Source organism: Lynx canadensis, chromosome B2 (assembly GCF_007474595.2).
Source record: "Lynx canadensis isolate LIC74 chromosome B2, mLynCan4.pri.v2, whole genome shotgun sequence".
NCBI classification, from domain to species: domain Eukaryota; kingdom Metazoa; phylum Chordata; class Mammalia; order Carnivora; family Felidae; genus Lynx; species Lynx canadensis.
In genome coordinates, this window is record NC_044307.1 from 41,419,194 (window position 1) to 41,439,490 (window position 20,297).

Consider the following 20,297-nt stretch of genomic DNA (forward strand, 5'->3'; position numbering starts at 1 on the left):
ATTGAAAGTCCTGAGGGCAGGGGAAGAGGCTTAGGTCTTTACTGGTCCTGGTAAGAGAAGGGCAGTCAGGACTGTTCACCCAAGTGACAAACTAGCAACCCCAGTGTGCCCTGGGGCCCAGTGCCTGTTGCCTGTCTTCTGCTTCATAGAAGAACATGGACCAACCAGGTGGTTCTGCTCTGAGAACCACCAACAGCATCATGGGGCCACCATACTGCAAAGTAAAGCAATCATGGGCCTTCTGTGGCTACCCTGTTTGCCCTCTGTTTTGCTGTCTTGTCCTGGGCATCCTGACTCTCCTGAGCCCTGGCCTGTTTCCCTTACAGATTCTATTCCAAATCTCAGTCCTGGGTGGCACACAGTTCCCTGTCTGGCCTCTGTGCCCTCTCTTACCACCTGACTCTTCCTCACTCCTCCCCACCTCCTTTCTTCTGTAGCCTTCTCCCTTATCTCTTGGCTGCAATAACCTTGGACTCAGGATGCCTGGGTCACTCCTTCCTCACTCCCTTAATCACCCCTGCCAGGATGCAGAACTTCACCCCTGGCACTGGGTTCCCTGGCCTGACCTGCCCTCCTCGTGTGGGTGGGGCCAGGGGAGTCCATTCTAGCAGCACAGAGCAAACCTCCGTGACAGTGGCCTGTGGCCTGTTGCTGCTACTAGTGGGAGTCTGGCTTTGGCGACCGTATGGCTCTGCATGACCAGAAGCTTGTGGGAGCTGCAGTTCCTTCTAGTTCTGCTTCCAGCCCAGATCCTGAAGCTTAGAGACAGAATACACTCTCAGGCTCCTGGGTACCTACAGTAGCCACAAGCGTCCTTTATGTCACTTTCACCCTGTCAGCCTTACCTAGGGAAGATGCCCTGCATTATCCTAACTGCTGGGTGTGGGAGCCAAGAGAGGGCCTCATGAGCATGTCAAATGCTCCCATACCTGGTGCTCATCAGAACCCAGAGTGACTTTGGTCCAATTCTACAAATGAAAGAATATGGAGCCGTGCTTAACAGTCTGCCCAAGTTACAAACCATCCAGTGCATGGCAAGGGGAACTCGGGTCTCCAACCTGCCAGGTGAAAACACTTCTGGCCACATACTGAGAAGGGGTGGGGGGGGGGGGGTCTATCCCTGTTCACTTAATTCCCCTCCTGAGAGGGGCTGCTAAGTCACACCTGACTCCCTCCACCTTTCTCCCCAGGCTGCCATCCTCACCCTAATAGTGACTCCTGGCATGGGATGACAGTGTCAGAGCCAGAGGGCTGGCTCCTTTCCCCTTTTAGCCAGGAAAGTCCCTGCTGCCCCTGTCAGATCCTTAGCAGTCACCACGCCAGCCATGTAACCAAACTCCTGCATTTTATTTCTGTAGAAAGCCCTGATCCCATCTCCAGGACTACCGGAAGGTAGAGAAGCTCTGGGTGCCTGTGCAGGAGGCATAGGGCACGCCCCGGGAGCGAATCTGCAGGGTATGGAAGGTGAGGGGTGGGTTGGGGCCCGAGGAGCCTGGGTTCAGGGACTCGGTGTGAGGCTCCATCACAGTCACAGGGACTGCATAGGACAGCATCTGGGGCCGGTCATCATGGCGCCTCACTGTGCCCTTGCTCAGGAGGTGCAGGATGCAGGAGAGAACATCGGTACTGTTGCAGGCAGATCCCCTACCGAGGCTGCTGACCAAACCCCTGGGAGGACATGGGCCCTTCTGCCAAGCGTCCAGGACCTGGGAAGGAGAGGGAAGGGCGAACAGCAGGTTGGAGAGACCCAGCTCACTCCACCTCTAGCTTCCACTCCAGGCACAAGCCTCAGCCAGCGAGCTCTAAGGACATCAGGCAAGCCCCAACCCCACCCCTTACACACGTACAGGCTCTGTAGTGAACCAGAGGCTTCAAACGTGGACCCACCTCCCCCTGCTCCCGCCCACCCCCACCCGAAAGTTCCTTCCCCCACTGCCCAGCCCCACCTACCCGGCAGACAAGCTGGTCAATATGCAGCCCCTCATCCCCATGGGCCTTGAGGATTCGGACAATGAGGCAATTCAAAAGGTTCCGCCTCTTCTCCAAGTTCCGGCCCTCTTCATCCTCTGCTTTCAGGTATGTCTGAGGTGGGATGAGCCACACATTGCCCCTCCTTGGCCTGGGCTCCTCGCTGCCATCTCGAATCTTGAGCACCCCTGAAATAAGCACTGGTCTTCAGTGGGGGGCCCACATGGAGGCTGAGAGCAGAGGCCCCTCTGCCCCAGGTACACACCTCCTGGGACATCCTTTTGCTCTTGAAGGTCCAGGGGGCCTCTTGAAGAGGTAAGAGGCCCAATCGCCTGATTGAGCATGTCTGGAGAGAGCCCGGAGAGTGCCAGCAGACTCTCCACAGAGACAGCCTTAAAGAAGAGGAGGGAAACATTCTAGTCTTCCCTAAGGGGTGGAGCAGAGAAGGTACAGGGAGGGAGGATAGGGAGTCGAGGTTTAGGGAGGAAGGGTGAGGGACAAGGTACAGAGAGCACAGATGCATAGAGGAGCAGGGCCACCTTCAGGTCATTGAGATACAGCAGCAGCCACATCTGCACGGTGGACACATGCAGGGTCTGGTCCCCAAACTGCAGCTCAGCCCGACCCAGCCATGTCCACTGCAGTCGCCTCTGAGGGCCCCGCTCCAGAGCAGGGTAACTCTGGCCTGAGAAGGATCAGGGAAAAAAGGAGTCAGGGCTGGTGAGGGGGTACTGTCGGTTGAGCTCTGCCCCTGCTAATGTCTGCAGAGCGTGTGTCTCAGTGTTTATGGATACCGTGGTTCCTGGTCTGAACTTCTAGAGCTTAGCCTTCCCTGTATCTGCCTCCTGGGTAAGCCTCAGGAATCCGGGAGCCCACTCTGTGCCTAGCCTTGTGCAGGGGGACTCTGATCAGTGACTTCCAGGAGTTCCCCATTTTTTTAAGGGAGACCAAAACCACAAAATGAGGAAGGACTGGGGCTCTCATCAAACTGGAATATCCACGAGAAATGAGTTCTCCCTGGTTAGTCTGGGAGCCCCCTGAGGGCAGTGTCTGAGTCTCTTCCCCCTCCTGTGTTGCTGCCCAGGCCAGGATCAGCCCCCAATGGGAAGCTTAGGTTATGGTGACTGACCAGGAGCCAGAGCCCTGCCACTGAGGGAGGTCCCTTCTGGTGACCTCAGGTGCGCTTGACTCCATCCTCCCCACCTCCCACTCTCTAAAGAGAGTCCTATGTCTGTTTTAAGCATGGAAAAGGCAACAGTCTGGGGATCTGGTGCTTGACAACCCCACCCCCTCACCACAAACCTAAGCTCCTCACTTTCTTCACTGAGGCTCCTACCCCGGGGCCCAGCCCCACCCACAGGCCCTTTCCCTGAATCCCATCCTCTTCCAGCCATTCCCCCCCACCGGCCCCCGCCCGCCCTCTGCCCAGCTCCTCACTCTTGTTGTAGAAGTTGGAATATCGGTTCAAAGTGCCCCTGAGATAGGCCGGCAGGCAGGTTCTGGGGGTCAGTGTGTGGCAGATGGAGGCAGTGGGCCAGCAGCGTGGTGACAGGACCAGCACGGACACTTCTGGCATCGCCCCTTCATAGTAGAGATCCTCATCTTCCTCCTCGTCCTCCTCCTCTTCCCCTGCCACATCTGTGGCCGCTGCTGCCCCCGCTCCTTCTGCCTCCTCTGCCTTCTCTCTCTTGTGCTCCCTGTCACTGGCCTCGTGGCCCCCCTGCAGAAGAGACGGGGTTCCCGACAGCCGGTGGGCCTCCTCTGGTCTACTCCTCTCCTCTCTTCCTCCTACCTCCCCACATGCTAATCCCTTTACTGCCACCCACCTGTATCTTCTTCTCAGTGTCCTCCAGCTTCAGGAGCTCCTGATCCAGCCGCTGGAGCTGGTAGACGTGGAACTGGCGCTGCAGCTCCTCGGACATGCTCAGGCTCCGCAGCATCTGCTGGGGGAGGCGGTTGGGGAAGCAGGGACCGATCTGCTCCAGCACGGCCCCCTCCAGCCAGCTCGAGCCCACGCCCAGGAGACGGTCTGCCATGTAGTGCCTGCGGTGTCACACACAGGCCAGGCCGAGCCTCAGTGTGGGCACTCGGCCTGGCCCAGCTGCCTGCGCCAGGACTCCAGACTGCCCCAACCCCAGACTCCCAGGTGCTCGCCCGGCACCTGCCCCTGTCATCCGCTCCCCAGGTCCACACTCACTGGTAGTAATGCTCGAAGGTGGTGGCTATCTCCAGGCCAGAGAAAATTAGGACTGTCTCCAGGCATCGCTGCAGCTGCACTAGCATCTCCATCCCCCGGGCTCCGCCAATCCGACTGCCCTGGATCCGCTGGTCAATGTGCCGGGCAAACTGCTCACTCACCTGGGCAATGGGGAGGGCACAGGAAAACCCTGAACGCGTGACTGGAGGAGGTGAGTGGGAGCAGAGAGGAAGGTCTGAGGAAGTAGATAGGAACAGCTAAGCTGCCTCGTAAGTTGGTCAACACTTCTGCTAAACTTAAAAAAAAAAATTTTTTTTTAATGTTTTATTTATTTTTGAGAGAGAGAGAGACAGAGCATGAGCAGGGGAGGGGCAGAGAGAGAGGGAGACACAGAATCCGAAGCAGGCTCCAGGCTCTGAGCTGTCAGCACAGATCTCAACGTGGGGCTCGAACTCATGAACTGCAAGATCATGACCTGAGCTGAAGTCGGACGCTTAATCGACCGAGCCACCCAGACACCCCACTTACCAAACTTTTATAAAGTGGTTAACAGTTATGCAAATTAATTAGGAAGTGTTTTTGCACACCGAACATGTCTAAAAATTAAACTGATGACAATAATTTAATGGGAGTTAATAATTTATGTGGACAAAGATGGTCACACTGCAGTGTTCCTGATACAACAGAATGACCAGGAGCAACTCAAGGAGCCACTGCTTCAGCTCCCCATGCGCTACTGTCGGCTTGCCAGGGCGCTTAGCCTTAGTGTGTCATCTGCTTAAGTGTGCGCCTTCCCGAGAAGACAATAAACTTTGAGGACAGGGAACTTGCTCTTATCACAGTGCCTGACACATTTTAAGCACTTACTAAATATTTAAGGAATGCTGGAGTAAATTATAGTACATCCATTAGATGGAATTTATACAAAAATAAAAAATCATGATCTCATGGTTCATAAGTTCGAGTCCCGTGTCGGGCTCTGTGCTGGCAGCCTGGAGCCTGCTTTCAGATTCTGTCTCTGTCTCTGTCTCTCTGCCCCTCCCCCGCTCACACTCTGTCTCTCTCTCAAAAATGAATAAATGTTAAAAAAATTTTTTTTAAATAAAAAATAAGGACAAATAGCAACTCTGAAATAAGGCTTTTAAGGTAATGGTCAAAAAACAACAGGCTAAAGCATTTTAGCTACTCGTGAGTAAACTGTTAAATCACGCATGCAGACTGAAGAAAGTACATCAAGATATATTAGCACAGCATGCTACACAGGTCGCTACGTGTTTCTTTCACTTTTTATTTAAATTTTTTAAATGTTTATTTTTGAGAGAGAGCAAGCAAGCAGGTGTGAGTGGGGGAGGGGCAGAGAGAAAGGGAGACACGGAATCTAAAGCAGGCTCCAGGCTCTGAGCTTTCAGCACAGAGCTGGACGCAGGGCTCGAACTCACAAACCCAAAGATCATGACCTGAGCCGAAGTCGGACGCTCAACCGACTGAGCCACCCAGGCGCCCCTCTCTGAATCTTTAAAACATGGTTATATACCCATACATGTTCCTTGCTGAATGGGAACGGAAGGGTGGTCGTTTTGAGAAGGTGGGGAAGGGGGGGTTTGCAGGGAGAGGTCCAGGGCAGAGGCGAGGGCGGGAGGCTTACGTGGGCAGCTTTGAGAAATGAGAGCTTCAGCAAGGCACCAGCACAGCCGTTCTGCAGCGCCAGCAGGAAGGCTGCCCGTGGCCCAAACAGTTCCGAGCTCGACTTCTGCAGATTATGGAAGTGTTCACAGTAACGCGGCACAAAGTCACCATCCCGCCAGCGTGAGGTCAGAAAGTTGTTCACCTGGAGGAGAGCGGCTGCAGCGTGAAGGGACAGCCCAGCATGCCACCAGACAGTTGCACCCTCCCTCCCCAGCACCCGCCCCTGCCCACCTGCTCCTCCACCACAGCCCGCCAGCAGCGGGTCAGGTTTCTCACGATGCTGCTGGGAAGCCCCCGGGTAGCCAGGGAGCTCCAGTCATGGCTTCTGTTTCTGCCTTCTGTGGAGACAGGGGAGGGGGCAGAGGCAAGGTGGGAGCAGCCCCTCAGCTCAGCGTGAGCCCCGGGGCTGTTCCTGACCTCCTGCCACCCCAGAACGATGCTCCTGAGCGGGGGTGAAACAAACAGGTGAACAGGCTTAGTGGGTAGGGAGGGAAAGCGGGAGGAGGGACAGAAGGCCATCCTAACCGAGCTCCCACCTGAATCTCAGGTACTCACTGGGCCGGGGAGCGGCCACCGCTGGAGGGGGCGCCTCACAGGGCTCCACGTGCACCAGCAGGTGGGTGAGGCGGCGCACCCGTGAGGAGAAAGCAGCTGCGCGGCTCTGGGGATTGTGGGCAGCCTCCCGACACTCCAGGTACTGGTCCAGCAGCCAGCCCAGGGGGCTGATGCCATCCTCATCTGGAGATTGGGAAAAACAAGCTGTGGTGGGCCATGTCTCCAGGGCAGGGGAAGAGGACGAAAGCACCAAGAAAGGGATTGGACAGAACATATGGGGTTGGCGCAGGTAGCAAGGCCCACCTGTCCTTATGGTGTCAGCTGACACCTGGGAGATGTAGGAAAGGAGGTGGTTAGGAGAAGGGGGGCACTGGGCTACCAAACAAACATAGGTACCAAAAGGGCCAAGGGCATAATATAGGTGGCTCTGGGGCAGAACAAGAAGGGGCCGGTTAGTGGGGCCAGGGGTCGCAATGGTTACCAGGGGAGGTGATGTTCTGCACCAGGGGGCTGACCAGGGCCTCCCAGCAGGTCTTGCCCAGCGCTTGGGCGGCCTCATCGTCAGGGAGGAAGCGATCAGCAAAATTCTGCTCCTGACGCAGAGCCCCATTGAGCCTGGGGGTGAGGATGGGGGAGGCAGGTGTCAGAGGCTCAAGATGTAAGTTATCCTAGCATCTTCCCAGCCTAATGGCGGGGTAGCCCCTACCAACCAGACCAAATCCCCACCCGGTACTTTGAAGCTGTCCCATGTTAACAGACACATCCCACTCCCAACCCACCAAAGAAATCTATTCTTTCTCTCCTTCCCCAAACTGTAGAGCACGCCAGCCCCTTTCCCAAACATGTTAGCTCTCCATCTATACCCTCCACAGAAGGGCCAGGGCCACCCATAATAGTCTTACCTGCCACACACACACAGCCACACACACATGCTCGCACACACCTAGAACTCAGGTGCAGGAGGCTCCTACGGTCCTCTGCTATGTCCTGGCTCCAAGCCTGTGCCCGAACCATGTAGAAGAGGCGTGTGTGACGACACAGCTGCTCCCGAAACACTGGCCAGAATGTGGGCTTAGGGCCTAGGACCTCCAACCCCCGAATGCGTGTGTCGATGCCGCCCTGCAATGTGCACATGCCTATTTTCACCTGCTCTGATCCTCCTCAGAGCGGGCTGGGGTCAGCCACACCTTTGGGCCTTATTCCTGGAGCTGCCCAGGGCCTAGCCTGGAGCTCTGGCTCACGATCTGCAACAGTTACACAACCCAGAGCTCTGTGTCCCCGGACCACACCCCATACTCCTGCCAAACCTGCTGGCAGCGCTTTATGCGGATCTGGATGATGGGCCAGAAGTGGGTCAGGTTCTCCAGGAGGATCACCCGGCTGGCCGAGGGCATCACGTTCACCTGGTCGGGGGCAGAGAGTGCTGTCACCTCCATGTGTGTGGATGGGAATGCTGAGGGCACTCAAGTCTGCTCCTGTTCTGTCCTTCCCTTAGCCCGGGGGGGGGGGGTGAGGGGTCCTGACAAAGGGGTCCCGATGCCATCCTCACTGCTCAGGGCCTGATGCCATCACATAGGCACAGGGAGAAAGGACTCTACATTCTAGGGGGCGCAAGACAGGGAAGAATTTAGGAGTTTAGAAGTCTGGGCAAGAGGGCGGACCCTGTGAAGGTGGTCTCATGGTATAGGGGTCCCTACCGAGTTGAGCTCTGTGTTAAGAGAGTTGGTGCTGTCGCCCCCAAACACCACCACCCTGGCCGGCATATAGCTCGAGTCTTCACTAGCCACCAGGAGAGTCAGCTGCCTGGGAGCAGGGAAAAGGAAACAATCAGAAGTGGAACCAGTTGGGTCCTTGTAGACGGAGGCAAGAGGACTCTTTGGTCATGTTTGTGTTGGGCGGGGGGAGCAGTGCTTCCCCCAAACAAACAAAGGGAAGTCACAAAAAAAGTATATGTGCGTCGCTGAGCACATACATGGGGCCTGTTACCTGATGAGGATGCCCTGGTGCATGTGCAAGGTGATGTAGTGGGAGCCGGCGCTGCCATTGGACTCCCAGTAGGTCTTGGGGTTTCGATCCGTCAGCTTGCTGGCCCGGTGCGGGTTGGAAGACACCTCCACCTTCTCCCAGCACTTGTCCTCCTTCATTTCCACGCTGGAGCCTGGGGGCAAGTGGGAAGGGGTGGCCGTCACAGCCTGGTAGGTGTGGAGGGAAAACAGGGGCGGAGGGGTGTGGAGTAACGTGGGGACAGGCACAGACCCTGGCACAGATATCTGAGGAACACGTCAAAGAAGGGGATGTTGATGGGTCGGTGGGTTCGCCTGTGGTCTTCGATCTGGCCCAACACCATCTGCAGCCGGAACATCGGAGAGAAGGGGCGCGGGGAGGAGGGAGGGCACACATGGAGGACACATGGGAACACATATGAAGGAAAGACCCAGCAGCAATGGGACTTCCTCCAGAACCCTGGCAGAGGCAGAGTGGGAGATGCGGAAGGTGGTGCAGAGAACAAATGCCCACAGGCTCATCAGACTCTCCTGTCTTTCCCAAATTCAGGAACACGGCCCCTTCCTCCGGTCCCACTCAGGTTTCATATTCTTACCCAGCTGCGAACCCACAGCCTCCCCCTGCCCTCTTTCCTGACCTGGATGCAGCCTCCCAGGATGTTGGTGGTGAGTTTCCGGTAGAGGTGGGCATGCTTCTCACACTTGAACACCATGTCCCGCAGCTCCTGAGCCAGATCCAGTTTTCCCAGGTGCTTTTCCAGTGCCTTGGAGATGGCATCTCGGGCTCCCAGCTGATTCAGCACCACGGCGTAGTCCCTGCTCACAGAGGCCAGGCGGTGCAGGAAGAAGATGAGTTCCTGGAGCACCTGACATGGGGACAGGGTGGGTGCATAAAGGGCACAAGGCACAGGCCACAGGGCATCTTCAGTAGTATTTACTCTACACCCGCTGGGTGCCGGGGCAACTGCAGTGAAAAGACAGAGTGAGGAAGTAAACAGGCAGGAAGCGGGGAGACACGAGGGCTGAGTGGAGTTAGAGAACCTAAGGCAAACAGATAAGGAAAAGCTAAGAGATGCTCTGCCATCCTGGGGTTCTCAACCACTGATTTTGTTGGCAATGGGTGCAGAGAGCTTCCCAGGTTGTTCCCTTTTAGGCTGTGTCCCAAGAACCAGTTGTGGGGCTGCATTTTGAGATGCTCAGGCCCTAAGCACAGGCAGGGAGGGGGCGCAGAGGGACACTCAATGAGTCTACCTCTGAAATGAAAACCTGGGTAACAGCCCAAAGGTGTGCACTGCAGACACCCACTGCCAAGCCTTGCAAGCCCAGGACCTCCCTGTGGCAGGAGACTCTGAGATGTGATGTCCTCTCTACCTCCTTCATCCACCTTATCCCCACAGGCCCAGCCAAACAGGAGGTACCAAGGCTTTTACTGTAATACAGGCATAACCTTTTGTGTAAGAAAGGAGACGGCATGTAAGATCACACACTTGGGTTTGCTTATATTTGCATTTGCATAAGGATACACCAGAAGGACACATAAATTAATACAAATGGTAACCAATAAGGTACATGCGGAGAAGCACTGGGAAAATTGGGTGGAAGTGAGAAGAGGTAGAAGTGGGAATTCTCAGTGTATACCTTGTTGTACTGTTTTGATTTGTGACCTGTATGAATGTATTACCTATTTGAAAAAATAAAATTCAGTTTTAAAAACAAATTCCAAACCAAGAGCGCAAAGGCTCCATTGTGCCCTCCCAAGCCTCGCCCAGGGAGGGGGTCTGCCTCATCAGAGGCTGCCCTACGCCCTCTCCCTCTAGCGTCTCCCCGGAGCAGGGCAGGGGTACCTCTCGGTCAGTGTCTGGTGACCGCAGGCAGGCCATGCAGGCATCCATGGCCTCGTGCCAGGGGAGCAGCAGCGCCTCGGGGAAGTCCACCAGCTGCATCAGGATCCTGGGGAGCGGGCGGCAGCAGCAGAGAGATGTGTAGCCAGCCTCAAAGACCCCTTTGCCAAATGCCCCTCCCCACCCCCTCACCTCAGAACGGTCAGGTGCAGGGCCTTGTTGGCCGCTGGGGTGTCGAGGCCCCGCATCAGGGTGAGGAAGGGCTGGGGCTGCCTCTGTAGCTGCAGCAGGAGCGGCTTGATCTCCATCTCCCGAGGCCCCTCTGAGCTGAGGGCTCGCTCCAGGTCCAGGAAGATTCTGCCAGGCAGACCGCAGCCCTCCATCAGTCGCCTCAGAGGAGTGTCGGGACACTGAGTTGGGGGTTCTTTTCCTACGGGAAGATGGAAGTTACAAAGGTTGGCCATTGTCGGTGATGTTAGGATGAGAAAAGGACAGACAGATTCATAATTCCTAGTGCCTCCTAAAAACGTTGTTTTTTTGGCCCCCCCTAAAAGTTAGGTTTGGGGATCTTAGGGCATCTCTGAACGCATTTATAAGACAATTTTGTGACAAATGTTATGTTTTATATTCTTAAAATAGCAAAGGAGCTTCCTGTCTGCAAACAGCAGAGCATTTCCCTGTATCTAAAAGCATGCAATAATTTGGCTTTCTCTACAATAGAAAAAGTCCAATGTGGGGACAGGGGAGGGGCAGAGAGAGAATCTTAAGTAGGCTCCGCACTGGGCGTGGGGCTCGATCTCATGACTCTTGGATCATGACCTGAGTGGAAATCAAGGGTTGAACAACGAACCAACTGAGCCACCCACAGGCGCCCCCAAACGTGGGGGCTTTTTAAGGCTCAAATCTCTTGTATTTTCTGACTTTCCATCCTCCCTCACTCATTGGAGGGAGCGACTCTAAGCTTCAGATTCTTCCTAAAGTGCCACCTGTTCCAGACAGGATTGCACAAAAACCGCACAGACGCCTCTCCTGGGCTAGCGCTCTCCTAGAGCCAGTCTGCAGAGCTGCAGGGTCTTTTTGGCATCGCACCTTCCACTCTGGATGCATCTGCTGATTCCTGAGGCTGGGCCTGGGCTTCCGGCAGGGTTGGGTAAGCTGGCTGCCCTGCCAGGGCCTCAGGCCCATATTTCCTGTAGACATGGCAGTTGAGCAGATCTCTGAGAGCGCTGTCATCGAGTCGCTGTGGCAGAGCCAGCAGTAGGTGCTGGGCCAACTCCATGGGCACAGCCAGCTCAGCCAGGATCTCGTCATCCAGAATCTGTCATCGGGGAGAAGCTCTCACTGTAGGTAGCCCTGCTGGCACAGAGGCTCCAGGGGCAGTTGGTAGGGGTGGGGATCTCTACACACATCCTCTCCTTGAGGAACCTCTCATGGCTGGCAGCTGCCTTTTCTCACACAGCTTGCCAATGCCTCTGAACATTCTAGATCTCTTCCCTGCAGCTCCTTACAACTGTGGACCTCCACTCCCCATCCTCAGCCTTCAAATGCTCTGTCACAGTCCAGCCCTTGCAGTGAGCCCTCCAACTTCTGGGTGTCCGGACTGGCTCTACCTCGCCATCCAGGTTCTCCTGAAGGATCTGGAGAACCTCCTGATGGTCAGGTCCATCCAGCTTCTTGATGAAGAAGAGGAGCTCCCACCATTCTGCCTGGGTCAAGTGTTCACTTTCTTCAGCATCCTCATCCTCAGGCAGCACGTAGGGCACCGCATAGAGCTCTGTCATGGGCTTCCACCGCCAGGAGGGCAAGGCTGTGGCTACAGGTCACAGGGCACAGGGACGTCACTGCCCACCCAGCCAGACCACTGTTCCTTTGCTCAGCGCTGACCCTGTTTTCTCCCAGGGCTCACCTACACCCAGGGCTCCACTGACCACAGCCCCATGGTTCTCATCAGCCTCAACCACATCTTCAATGTCTTCCTCAAAGCCCAGAATTTCCAGCATGTGCCAGTGTACCCAGTAGGTGCGGCCTGTCGACTCCCACAACACCTGGAGGATATGGGAAAAAAGAGAAGGGGAAGAGAAGGCTCACTCAATGACTGGCTGTGGCCCAATGATGAGGACATACAGCCCTCAGGCTGACCACCTGACCAGGTCTGGAACAACCTCCAAATAACACAACGCTGGCATATGGAGAACATGAACACACACACAAAGGATGCCTTCTCCTCTGGGGATGGGCTCTGCTTCTCCTCCCACCCTATCCTTTGATGGCTCATGCTCCCCGCACTTCCTCCTGGCCTCACCTACTCTCTCCCTGACCCTGACCTTTAGGAAAGTCTTGCTATATCAATATGTTTCTTCCTGGGAGTGAGTCTTCCTGACCTGATAGCTCCCTCAACTCCCAACTTTCTCAGCTCTCCAATGGCTCCCTTCTCAACTGTTGATCCCCTTTAACCATTCCAGTCCCCATGGGGGCTTTCTCAGTGGGTGGCCTGCCAGAGCCCCCTGCACAGAACCCCAGTTATACTTCCCCAGCTAAATCCCCAACAGTGTCCCACATGCACCCTCACTCACCTGCACGGGGGGCACGCCGTTGTTGCTCTGCCGGAACTCACCCTCGTCCCCAGCGCTGACCTCCTCGTAGTCATCCAGCATGCGAACTCGCATCCCGGCCTGCAGCGTCTCTCGCACGTACAAGGCATAAGTATTGCCACTTGCAAACTCAGAGCGAGGGCGGAACCTCCTTGACCTCCTAATGGAGGGCCGGACCCGGGCGGGTGGCAGCCCTGGGCCGGCCTCTGCCAGCTGGGGCTGGAAGATGGAGCACGAAGACCGTGCTGAGGGCCCCTGTTTGCTTGAGGCCCAGTCCCAGCGCATGGCCTGCACAAGCTCTGAGATGAGGGTGCCCATGGCCATGCTGAACTCCAGCTCCAGTCGACCCCTCTCCCCACTCAACTCCTCGGGAGCAGAGTTGTTCTGGGCTCCTGGTTCTGCAGCACTGTCATTCAGCTGGTCCAGAAGAGAAGTGACATGCAAATAGCGCTTCACCAGGGAGAAGAGAAGCCTTCCTGGGACCTGTAGGATGCAACCTTTGGCCTATGTCCACCTTGTCCCAGCTCTAGCTCCCCTTTCCACACCACCCTTCAAGGGTGGGTGCAAAGGTCTGGTCCCTAGATCTTGTCCACAGCCCCCCCCCCACCTCCCCACAGAATACCTGTGGTAGCTGGATACCCTCAAAAGACATGGGGTGTTCAGAGAGTGTGGCCTGTGCAAACAGAGCTAGCAGAGCACAGCGGCTGTCAAAATCTAGGTGTTTCTCAATGGCTTCTTGCTGGCTCAGCGACAGAAGAATCTGGGTCCGGGTCCCTGAAACCCACACCCCAGTCAGTAACTGCCCCCTAACATTGCCCTTCCCAGGCATCCCTCCTAGATCCTCTACTGTCTTAGTCCGATCCCTTGTTGCCACACACAGGATCGATAGATCTCTCTACCTACTTACCTACCTACCTACCTATATCTGCAATATCTATATCTGTAATTGTCTAATAACTCTTTCTTGGCATAGAGATCCAATTAATAGGAGGTTCTTGAAGACTCAGTCCTCTTTCTTTTATTATTTTTTAGAGTAATCTCTACACCTAACATGGGGCTTGAACTCATGACCCCGAGATCAAGAGTACCGTGCTCCACTGACTGACCCAGCCAGGCATCCCCCCAGCTAGGCATCCTTCCTCTTCCTGCAGAGATGCCCCCACCACCTTCCTACCCCCTTTTCTCCCAACTCAAAGAGAAAGGCAACAGAATCATTCAGGCACTGATGAGGCAGAGGCTCTTGCCACAGTGTCCTGTAAGGCCCTGAGCTGACCTACCTTCCCCTTCCTTTCTCCCCACAATGCTTCTCACCAGCATCATGAGAGGCCAGGGCTTGTATCATCCGGCCCGCGCTCCAGCGAATCTGGTAATCAGGACTACTCAACATGTGCATGAGCAAGTCCAGGACCCTTGGGTCTTTGAATACACCAGTGAGGGGCTCGATGCTGGCGTAGGCGCTGAGTACGTGGACAGTGTGAAGCAAAGGAGCAGGAGGGATGGTGCCCACACACTCCTCCAGCTGCCGGAGGGCCCTCTGAATCAAAGACTTCACATCGGTTTCCATTTCCCCCAGCACAGATTTGTCCAGGGCCCCAGCTTCCCCTGCAATCTCCTGAGAAGGTCCGATGACCTGGCCATCCTCGCCCAGCATCTTGTGGCAGTTGGCATAGATCTCGTCGTTGGACATCCACAGCAGAATGTGTTCGGCCTTGCAGTCCACTTGGCTAGAGCCCCCTTCCCCATCATCCCCACGCCTGAGGATGAGCCAGCGGATCTGGTACTCAGGATGCCCATCATGGCCCACCCGCTGGCGGATCAGCTCATCTGGATAGGCATGCAAGCCCGGCCCCAGGGGCACTCTGAATTCCCTGTAGCGGAGTTCCCCCACCATCCTGGCACCTGAGACACAGAAGGAAAAGAGAACAGTCAAGCTAAAATGAGAGGGGGAGTTCCAAAAATCAAGGACATCCAGGAGTTGGGGAAGCAAGTGTGGCAACAGCTGTCAGGTTGGCTGGGGTAAAGAAGGGCCCAGGAGTTGCCTGCTGCAGGCTGGGTGGGGCCAGGCCTAAGCAGGGGAACACTAGGGTGTTTGTTCTAAGAACACAAAATTTGGTTGAAAGGAGGGTCGAAGGCCCTGCAGCCTGGAGTGGGTTGGTTTGGAGCAGTGGGAAGGGGACAGTGGCGGCAGGGGAGCCTTGCCATAATTAATCCCAAAGCACTGCCATAGGCAGCAGCCCTGAGAAGGGGATCCATGAAGCCCCGAGGGGTGTGTGTTGGGGAGTGGGGGTGGGGAGTGAGATCCCGAGTGTGTCTGGGAAGGGATGCTAGCTCCAATGGTTGAAGCGCAGGAGTGTGTCACAGAGGCAAGAGATTTGGTGGGGGAGAATTGGTGGGATGGGGGGGCAAGGCGCGAGGGGCTGGGAGGAAAGCCTGGTGGGCTGCAGGCGCGCAGGACTGGAGACACTGGAGCAGCAAGGCCGGTGGGGGCGACAGGAGACCTGGTGGGTTGAACGGCGGGAGGCTAGGTGGACCCTAGAAGCCGGGGGCGCGCGGCAAGGTGGCTAGGCCAGATAAACGAGAATCCCAAGGCACTGTGGAACTGGGGTGGGGGACGCGAAATCGGGTGCGCGCGCGGCTCGGTGGGCGAGAGTGCGGAGGAAAATCCAGGGTAGGGGCGGGGGGGCTCTGGCCACCTCAGAAGGCGATGGGGATCCGGCGCGAGGCCTCTCCTTCGCTGAGCTAGGGACGCGGCGCAGACGATGGCGGCGATGCTGGCGGAGGTTTGGGCCCCGCCTGGGCCCCCGAGGGGGGTCGAGGCGGAGAGGCGGGAGGGGGCGTGCCTCCGAAGGACAAGCGGGCAGGCAGGGGGCGTGGCGTGCAGGGACAGAGCACCTCGGCGGCCACTGTCACCGCCCAGCGCACAGGTCAGCGGCAGCCTGGGTAGGGCGGGGCAGGGCGGAGACGGGGCCCAGCCTGCGGCGCGCCGCCCGCCCAGCTCTGGGGGCTCCGCCGCCTGCCCGCCTGCCCGGAGTCGTGGCTCATTTCCGCCAGACCCAGCGGAAAGCTAGGGGCCCTGGGAGAGCTCCGGGGCGGAGTCGTCAGTGCCACCTCGGCGACGCGCGGCACCTCCTCCGTGCCGCCCTTTCCTCTTCCTTTTCATTCCCCTTCCTTCCACCGGAAGTGCTCTCCCCGACTCCCGAAGTCAGAACAGGAGACCTTGGAGGTCATTTATTCTCCCCTCTACCATTACATAGAAAAAAACTGGCACAGGGTGGGGGTTGGAGGGGGGGCGCGGCTGGAAATGAGCAGCTCCAGTCTTTGCCCCATATCGTCCTTTCTCCTCTCCCGTCCTTGTTTGCTCTGGTGTTTTTTTCCGGGTCTAGTATGTGCAATCCTCCCTCCCCCCAAAAACAGTAACTGCTAAAAATGAGGGGTGATTTTATTAGAATCCAGGGATCTCAGCTTTGGGCAGCAGCCGAGGGCAGCTTCACGTAACTCTTCATAGGGGGCAGTGGCCGAATCTTGCGGCCAGCCCAGCCCCCCTTGCGGTGCCATAGCCCGCTGGAAGGCCTCTTGCCTAGCCAGCGGTTCCGCCCAGCCTTGCCGATGACCCTTTTGTTATGATCAACGTTGGATACCCGGCCTACTGTTGCCATGCACGTTTCCAGAACCTGACAGAGAAAACAGATGGAGGAGAATGCATCATGGGGAAAGAGCCTGACATTGTTGACTGCATGACTCTGAGGCTTCTTACACTCACTGAGAGAAGGGAGAGGACAGGAGAAAACCACAGCATAATTGAACCAGACGGCAGGTCCTATGGTAGTTGAAAACAAGAGGCATTGTTCCCTGTCTATTACAGTGTCAAACTGACAGGACATGCCTAGTCACATGGCAGAAAAGGACACACCTAGCTCATGGTAGTTCCCAACATAAAACACCTGGGAACTAACCTGGACAAGAAGGGTACATTCCAAAACTTCCTCCTTTGCTGGTCCTCCCACCTGTACCCACACACACACACCTGCATCTGTCTCTTGGAAGGCAGCTGGATGATGGCCGTCCCATTCACCTTCCGTAGCAGCACACCACATGTCCCTGGGTAAGGGAGAAGGAGCTTTGCCACCCTCCAAAAAGGAAAAGGTAGGAGCAGATTTACAGGGGGACATACCCCATACCCTGCCCTTGCTTTGCCCTTTAGGAGCAGATACAATGAAGCAGGATGCATGCAATGTTTTAAGTCAAGACACATGCACCTCTCCATTCTCATTTTCCTTGTTTTTCCTTCTTTTTCTCTGCCAGTGGACCACATAAGAGTCCAAGGGTTCAGAGAATTGTGACCTCAGGTACTCTTTGGCCTTCCAAATTGTAAGACCCCCAAGCAGCTCATTTCCTCATACCTGCAGCTCGGATATACTGGGCCCCCCGGCCTGGCTCACTCTCCACGTTGTTGATGAGAGTCCCCACAGGCAAGGCCCCAAGAGGATGTGCATCCCCTTCCCGAGCAGCAACTAAAAGACAGAATTTCATCAGCACTAGACCCCTTGCATCCTTTGAGCCCATACACGTCTGGTGGCCATCTCTTACCTGCCATTCGGCCTATGTGATCAGAGTTCAGGATTATATCTCCAGCCTGCATGTTTTCTGTGGCAATGATCCAGCGTTTCCGGCTGCCCCCAGCAACCAGAGCTATGTCTGCTGATCTGTTCAGGGTGAGGGACATATGAGCAGATCATCTAGGCAGCCCTATATCTTCTGAAAAGCCACAGAACAGTCATTCAGTTACACTATTATCATCTCACATCCCAAACTTGCCTACAGGGATCATAGCGGACCACGATGACCTTCTCCTCAAAGGGTCCTGGCTTTGCTTCCAGCTCAGGCCGGAACCGCAGAAAATCAATCATGCGATAACGTTGCTTGTGGCCCCCGCCAATACCATGCACTTGGATTCGGCCTGTGGTCAGGAAAGTGCAGAGACATGACCCAGGTCAGATGATCAGTTCCTAGCAGTGGGAACAGGCCCATTCTGGGCAGAGAGCAATGCTTCCCAACATTATGAGATGAGCAGAAAATGACAAAAAATTTGCATAGCAAATGGTAAACGGGGGTGGGGAAACACCTACATGGAACTTGATAAGAACATAATTATAAGATATTGAAATTACATAAAACTTCCAGACAAAATCTCTACAAATTATTGAATGCTAAAAGTTTATTGAGTGGTGTAAATAGTGCTCAGCTATTGTAAATTTTTTTCATTTTTTTTAATTTTTAAAAATAAAATATGTATTTATTTTTGAGGTGGGGGGGGGTGATATGAGTGGGGGAGGGGCAGAGAGAGCTGGAGACACAGAATCCGAAGCAGGCTCCAGGCTCTGTGCTGTCAGCACAGGGCCCAATGCAGGGCTCGAACTCACAAGCCATGAGATCATGACCTGAGCCAAAGTTGGACACTTAACTGACTGAACCACCCAGGCACCCCATAAATTTTTGAAAGGCATGAAGAAAAATATAATTAACTTCATGTATATGTCTGGTTTTCTTTAATTACCTAGATAGTCTTTAGGAGCACAGACTATCTTCATGTTGCTTTGTGTTATACTCTTTGTTTCTTACACACCTACTACATACAAAAGGAGTCCAATAAATTTTTGAATAAATAGGCCTAGGATCCTAACATGTTTTTCAATAAATTCCTCTGCTTTTCAATAAATAGACCTGGGATCCTAACATGTTTTTCCCCTTTAATGCTTAAATCCTTTTTCCCTTGGTCTCACCTGTGTGGTTTCGGCCCCCAGACTTCCTCATCTTCACTGGTGTGATGGTGTACTTGGTACGACTCTTCCAGGACACAAAATTGGCACTAAGGGCCACAGATGTAAGCACTGGGCGGCAGAGGAGCAACAATGAGGAAGAGGGCAGCTGGAGGAGGGTACTGCTTGTCACCTAGAGATAAACAAATCTCTTTACCTTGAAAGGTAACTGAAGAAGCATCGGAGAACCAAGGGTAAAGGAATAGACCAAGTAGCCTACTTCCTGCTAAGAATGTCCCAGACCAGCTGTCCAAAAGCTCCACCCTTCACCCTTGCACAAATACCAGGGTGGAATGTTTATACAGGTGTATGTGTATTGATTATCTCTCCTCATTTGAGGTACTTCTTCAATGGAATATTCTCCCCCTTGGTGCATCTCCTTCCAAATTTGGCTCAAACCTCTCCTTCTGTGGGAAACTCTTCCTTCCCTAAACAACTCCCTTCTCCAAAGCTGGTAACTTTCCCATATCCATGTGCCACCATCAGCACCAATGCCTTTTGCCCCTCTGAATTTATGTTTCTGGGAGTATTTCAGACATGGATGGAGGGGAAGGGTCATTTCTGTCTTGTTCCCTGCTGTATCCCCAGCATTTCACAGAGTAGGTTGGTTTGGTTTTGATTTTTAGTATGCATCTGCCAAACTCTACCATCACCCAGAAAGGTCCAGAGGAACAAGACTTACAACTTCTCTTTTCTGTGACTCACTAACTGCCCACCAGGAACTTTGAGGATACCTTTACCTTAGCCTCCTAATAATGCTATCTTGCCCTGCATTCTCTGATCTCAGGAATAACTCGTCTTTAATGGTTTAAGAGACAAGGCTTTGAAGCCAGACTGAGTAGCTCCAACAGTTGATGTATGACCTTGGACTGCTGATCAACTTTCTCATACGTAAAATGGTAATGATAATTACCTTATACAGTGGTTGCAAGGAGTTATTTTTGAGAGAGAGGGAGAGTGCGCACAAGCAGGGGAGGGGCAGAGAGAGAGGATCCCAAGCGGGCTCCACGCTGTCAGCAGCGAGCCCCATGAGATCACGACCCGAGCCGAATTCGGATGCTTAACAGACTGAGCTACTCAGGCGCCCTAGGAGTTCATTTATTTAAAACATCTATTACTTATGCTTGGCGTATCACTGACACTCAACGTCAGTTATTATTGAAATCTGTACAGTTATCTGTAAGATACTTTCACCTCCAATATCTCGTCTGAGGAATCCTGTGACCCTGTGGAACAGCCACAATTAGAGAAGAGAAAGCTGAGGCTGAGAGTGACTTATCCAACGTCCCAGGCCGGCGTGACTCCTGACCAGACTCGCATTCTCCGTCTCCCATCCCAGGGTGCCCACTCCAGCGGCCCGAATAGGAACAGCCTCATTCCGAGATTGGGTGGATTACCTGGGCGGCCGGGAGCAGGCTCGAGCTGAGGGTGGCGACGGCCGGGGTCGTCAGGCTCAGTGAGCCCATAGCGCGAGTCAGCACCCTCAGGGCCATGACCATAGCCAAGCTCCGCGGGGTTCAGCACACCACCGTTTCTTTTAGCCAGGCCGCCTGGCGCCTTTAGATGACGCTAACAAATCCCTGTGCCGTCGCTCTCATGACGTAATGAGGTGGGCAGACAACCCGAGACCAAGGTGAATA

The 20,297-nt window shown here is 54.8% G+C and overlaps 2 protein-coding genes across 2 annotated transcripts; both read right to left on the minus strand.

Moving 5' to 3' along the window:
* Positions 1–1,326: 1,326 nt before the first annotated feature.
* Positions 1,327–15,971, minus strand: CUL7 (cullin 7). Its single transcript, XM_030315538.1, has 26 exons — positions 15,535–15,971; positions 14,153–14,740; positions 13,464–13,615; positions 12,824–13,324; positions 12,157–12,295; positions 11,861–12,063; positions 11,340–11,568; positions 10,443–10,680; positions 10,254–10,359; positions 9,048–9,275; positions 8,663–8,753; positions 8,393–8,564; positions 8,104–8,209; positions 7,714–7,809; positions 7,350–7,525; positions 6,888–7,021; positions 6,407–6,589; positions 6,083–6,189; positions 5,811–5,993; positions 4,166–4,326; positions 3,795–4,011; positions 3,406–3,688; positions 2,508–2,653; positions 2,234–2,360; positions 1,951–2,156; positions 1,327–1,706 (listed from the first exon to the last, which is right to left on the minus strand). The coding sequence occupies exons 2-26, from the start codon at positions 14,730–14,732 to the stop codon at positions 1,383–1,385; spliced, it is 5,088 nt and encodes a 1,695-aa protein (XP_030171398.1). The 5' UTR covers positions 14,733–14,740; positions 15,535–15,971; the 3' UTR covers positions 1,327–1,382.
* Positions 15,972–16,262: 291 nt separating this feature from the next.
* Positions 16,263–20,234, minus strand: MRPL2 (mitochondrial ribosomal protein L2). Its single transcript, XM_030315553.2, has 7 exons — positions 20,055–20,234; positions 18,622–18,790; positions 17,657–17,798; positions 17,429–17,544; positions 17,242–17,352; positions 16,866–16,939; positions 16,263–16,512 (listed from the first exon to the last, which is right to left on the minus strand). The coding sequence occupies exons 1-7, from the start codon at positions 20,154–20,156 to the stop codon at positions 16,300–16,302; spliced, it is 927 nt and encodes a 308-aa protein (XP_030171413.1). The 5' UTR covers positions 20,157–20,234; the 3' UTR covers positions 16,263–16,299.
* Between the last annotated feature and the right edge of the window lie 63 nt (positions 20,235–20,297).

What these genes read in the sequence shown, in the direction of transcription:
- MRPL2 (XM_030315553.2), bottom strand. Translation starts at nt 20,156, where the DNA reads ATGGTCATGGCCCTGAGGGTGCTGACTCGCGCTATGGGCTCACTGAGC. An exon ending in GCCTGCTCCCGGCCGCCCAG is followed by an intron (nt 18,791 to 20,054) that starts GTAATCCACCCA and finishes GTTTATCTCTAG; the next exon opens with GTGACAAGCAGTACCCTCCT. An exon ending in CCAGTATATCCGAGCTGCAG is followed by an intron (nt 16,940 to 17,241) that starts GTATGAGGAAAT and finishes TCCCTTACCCAG; the next exon opens with GGACATGTGGTGTGCTGCTA.
- CUL7 (XM_030315538.1), bottom strand. Translation starts at nt 14,732, where the DNA reads ATGGTGGGGGAACTCCGCTACAGGGAATTCAGAGTGCCCCTGGGGCCG. An exon ending in CACCAGGGCATCCTCATCAG is followed by an intron (nt 8,210 to 8,392) that starts GTAACAGGCCCC and finishes CCCTGCTCCCAG; the next exon opens with GCAGCTGACTCTCCTGGTGG. An exon ending in TTAACACAGAGCTCAACTCG is followed by an intron (nt 7,810 to 8,103) that starts GTAGGGACCCCT and finishes GCCCCCGACCAG; the next exon opens with GTGAACGTGATGCCCTCGGC.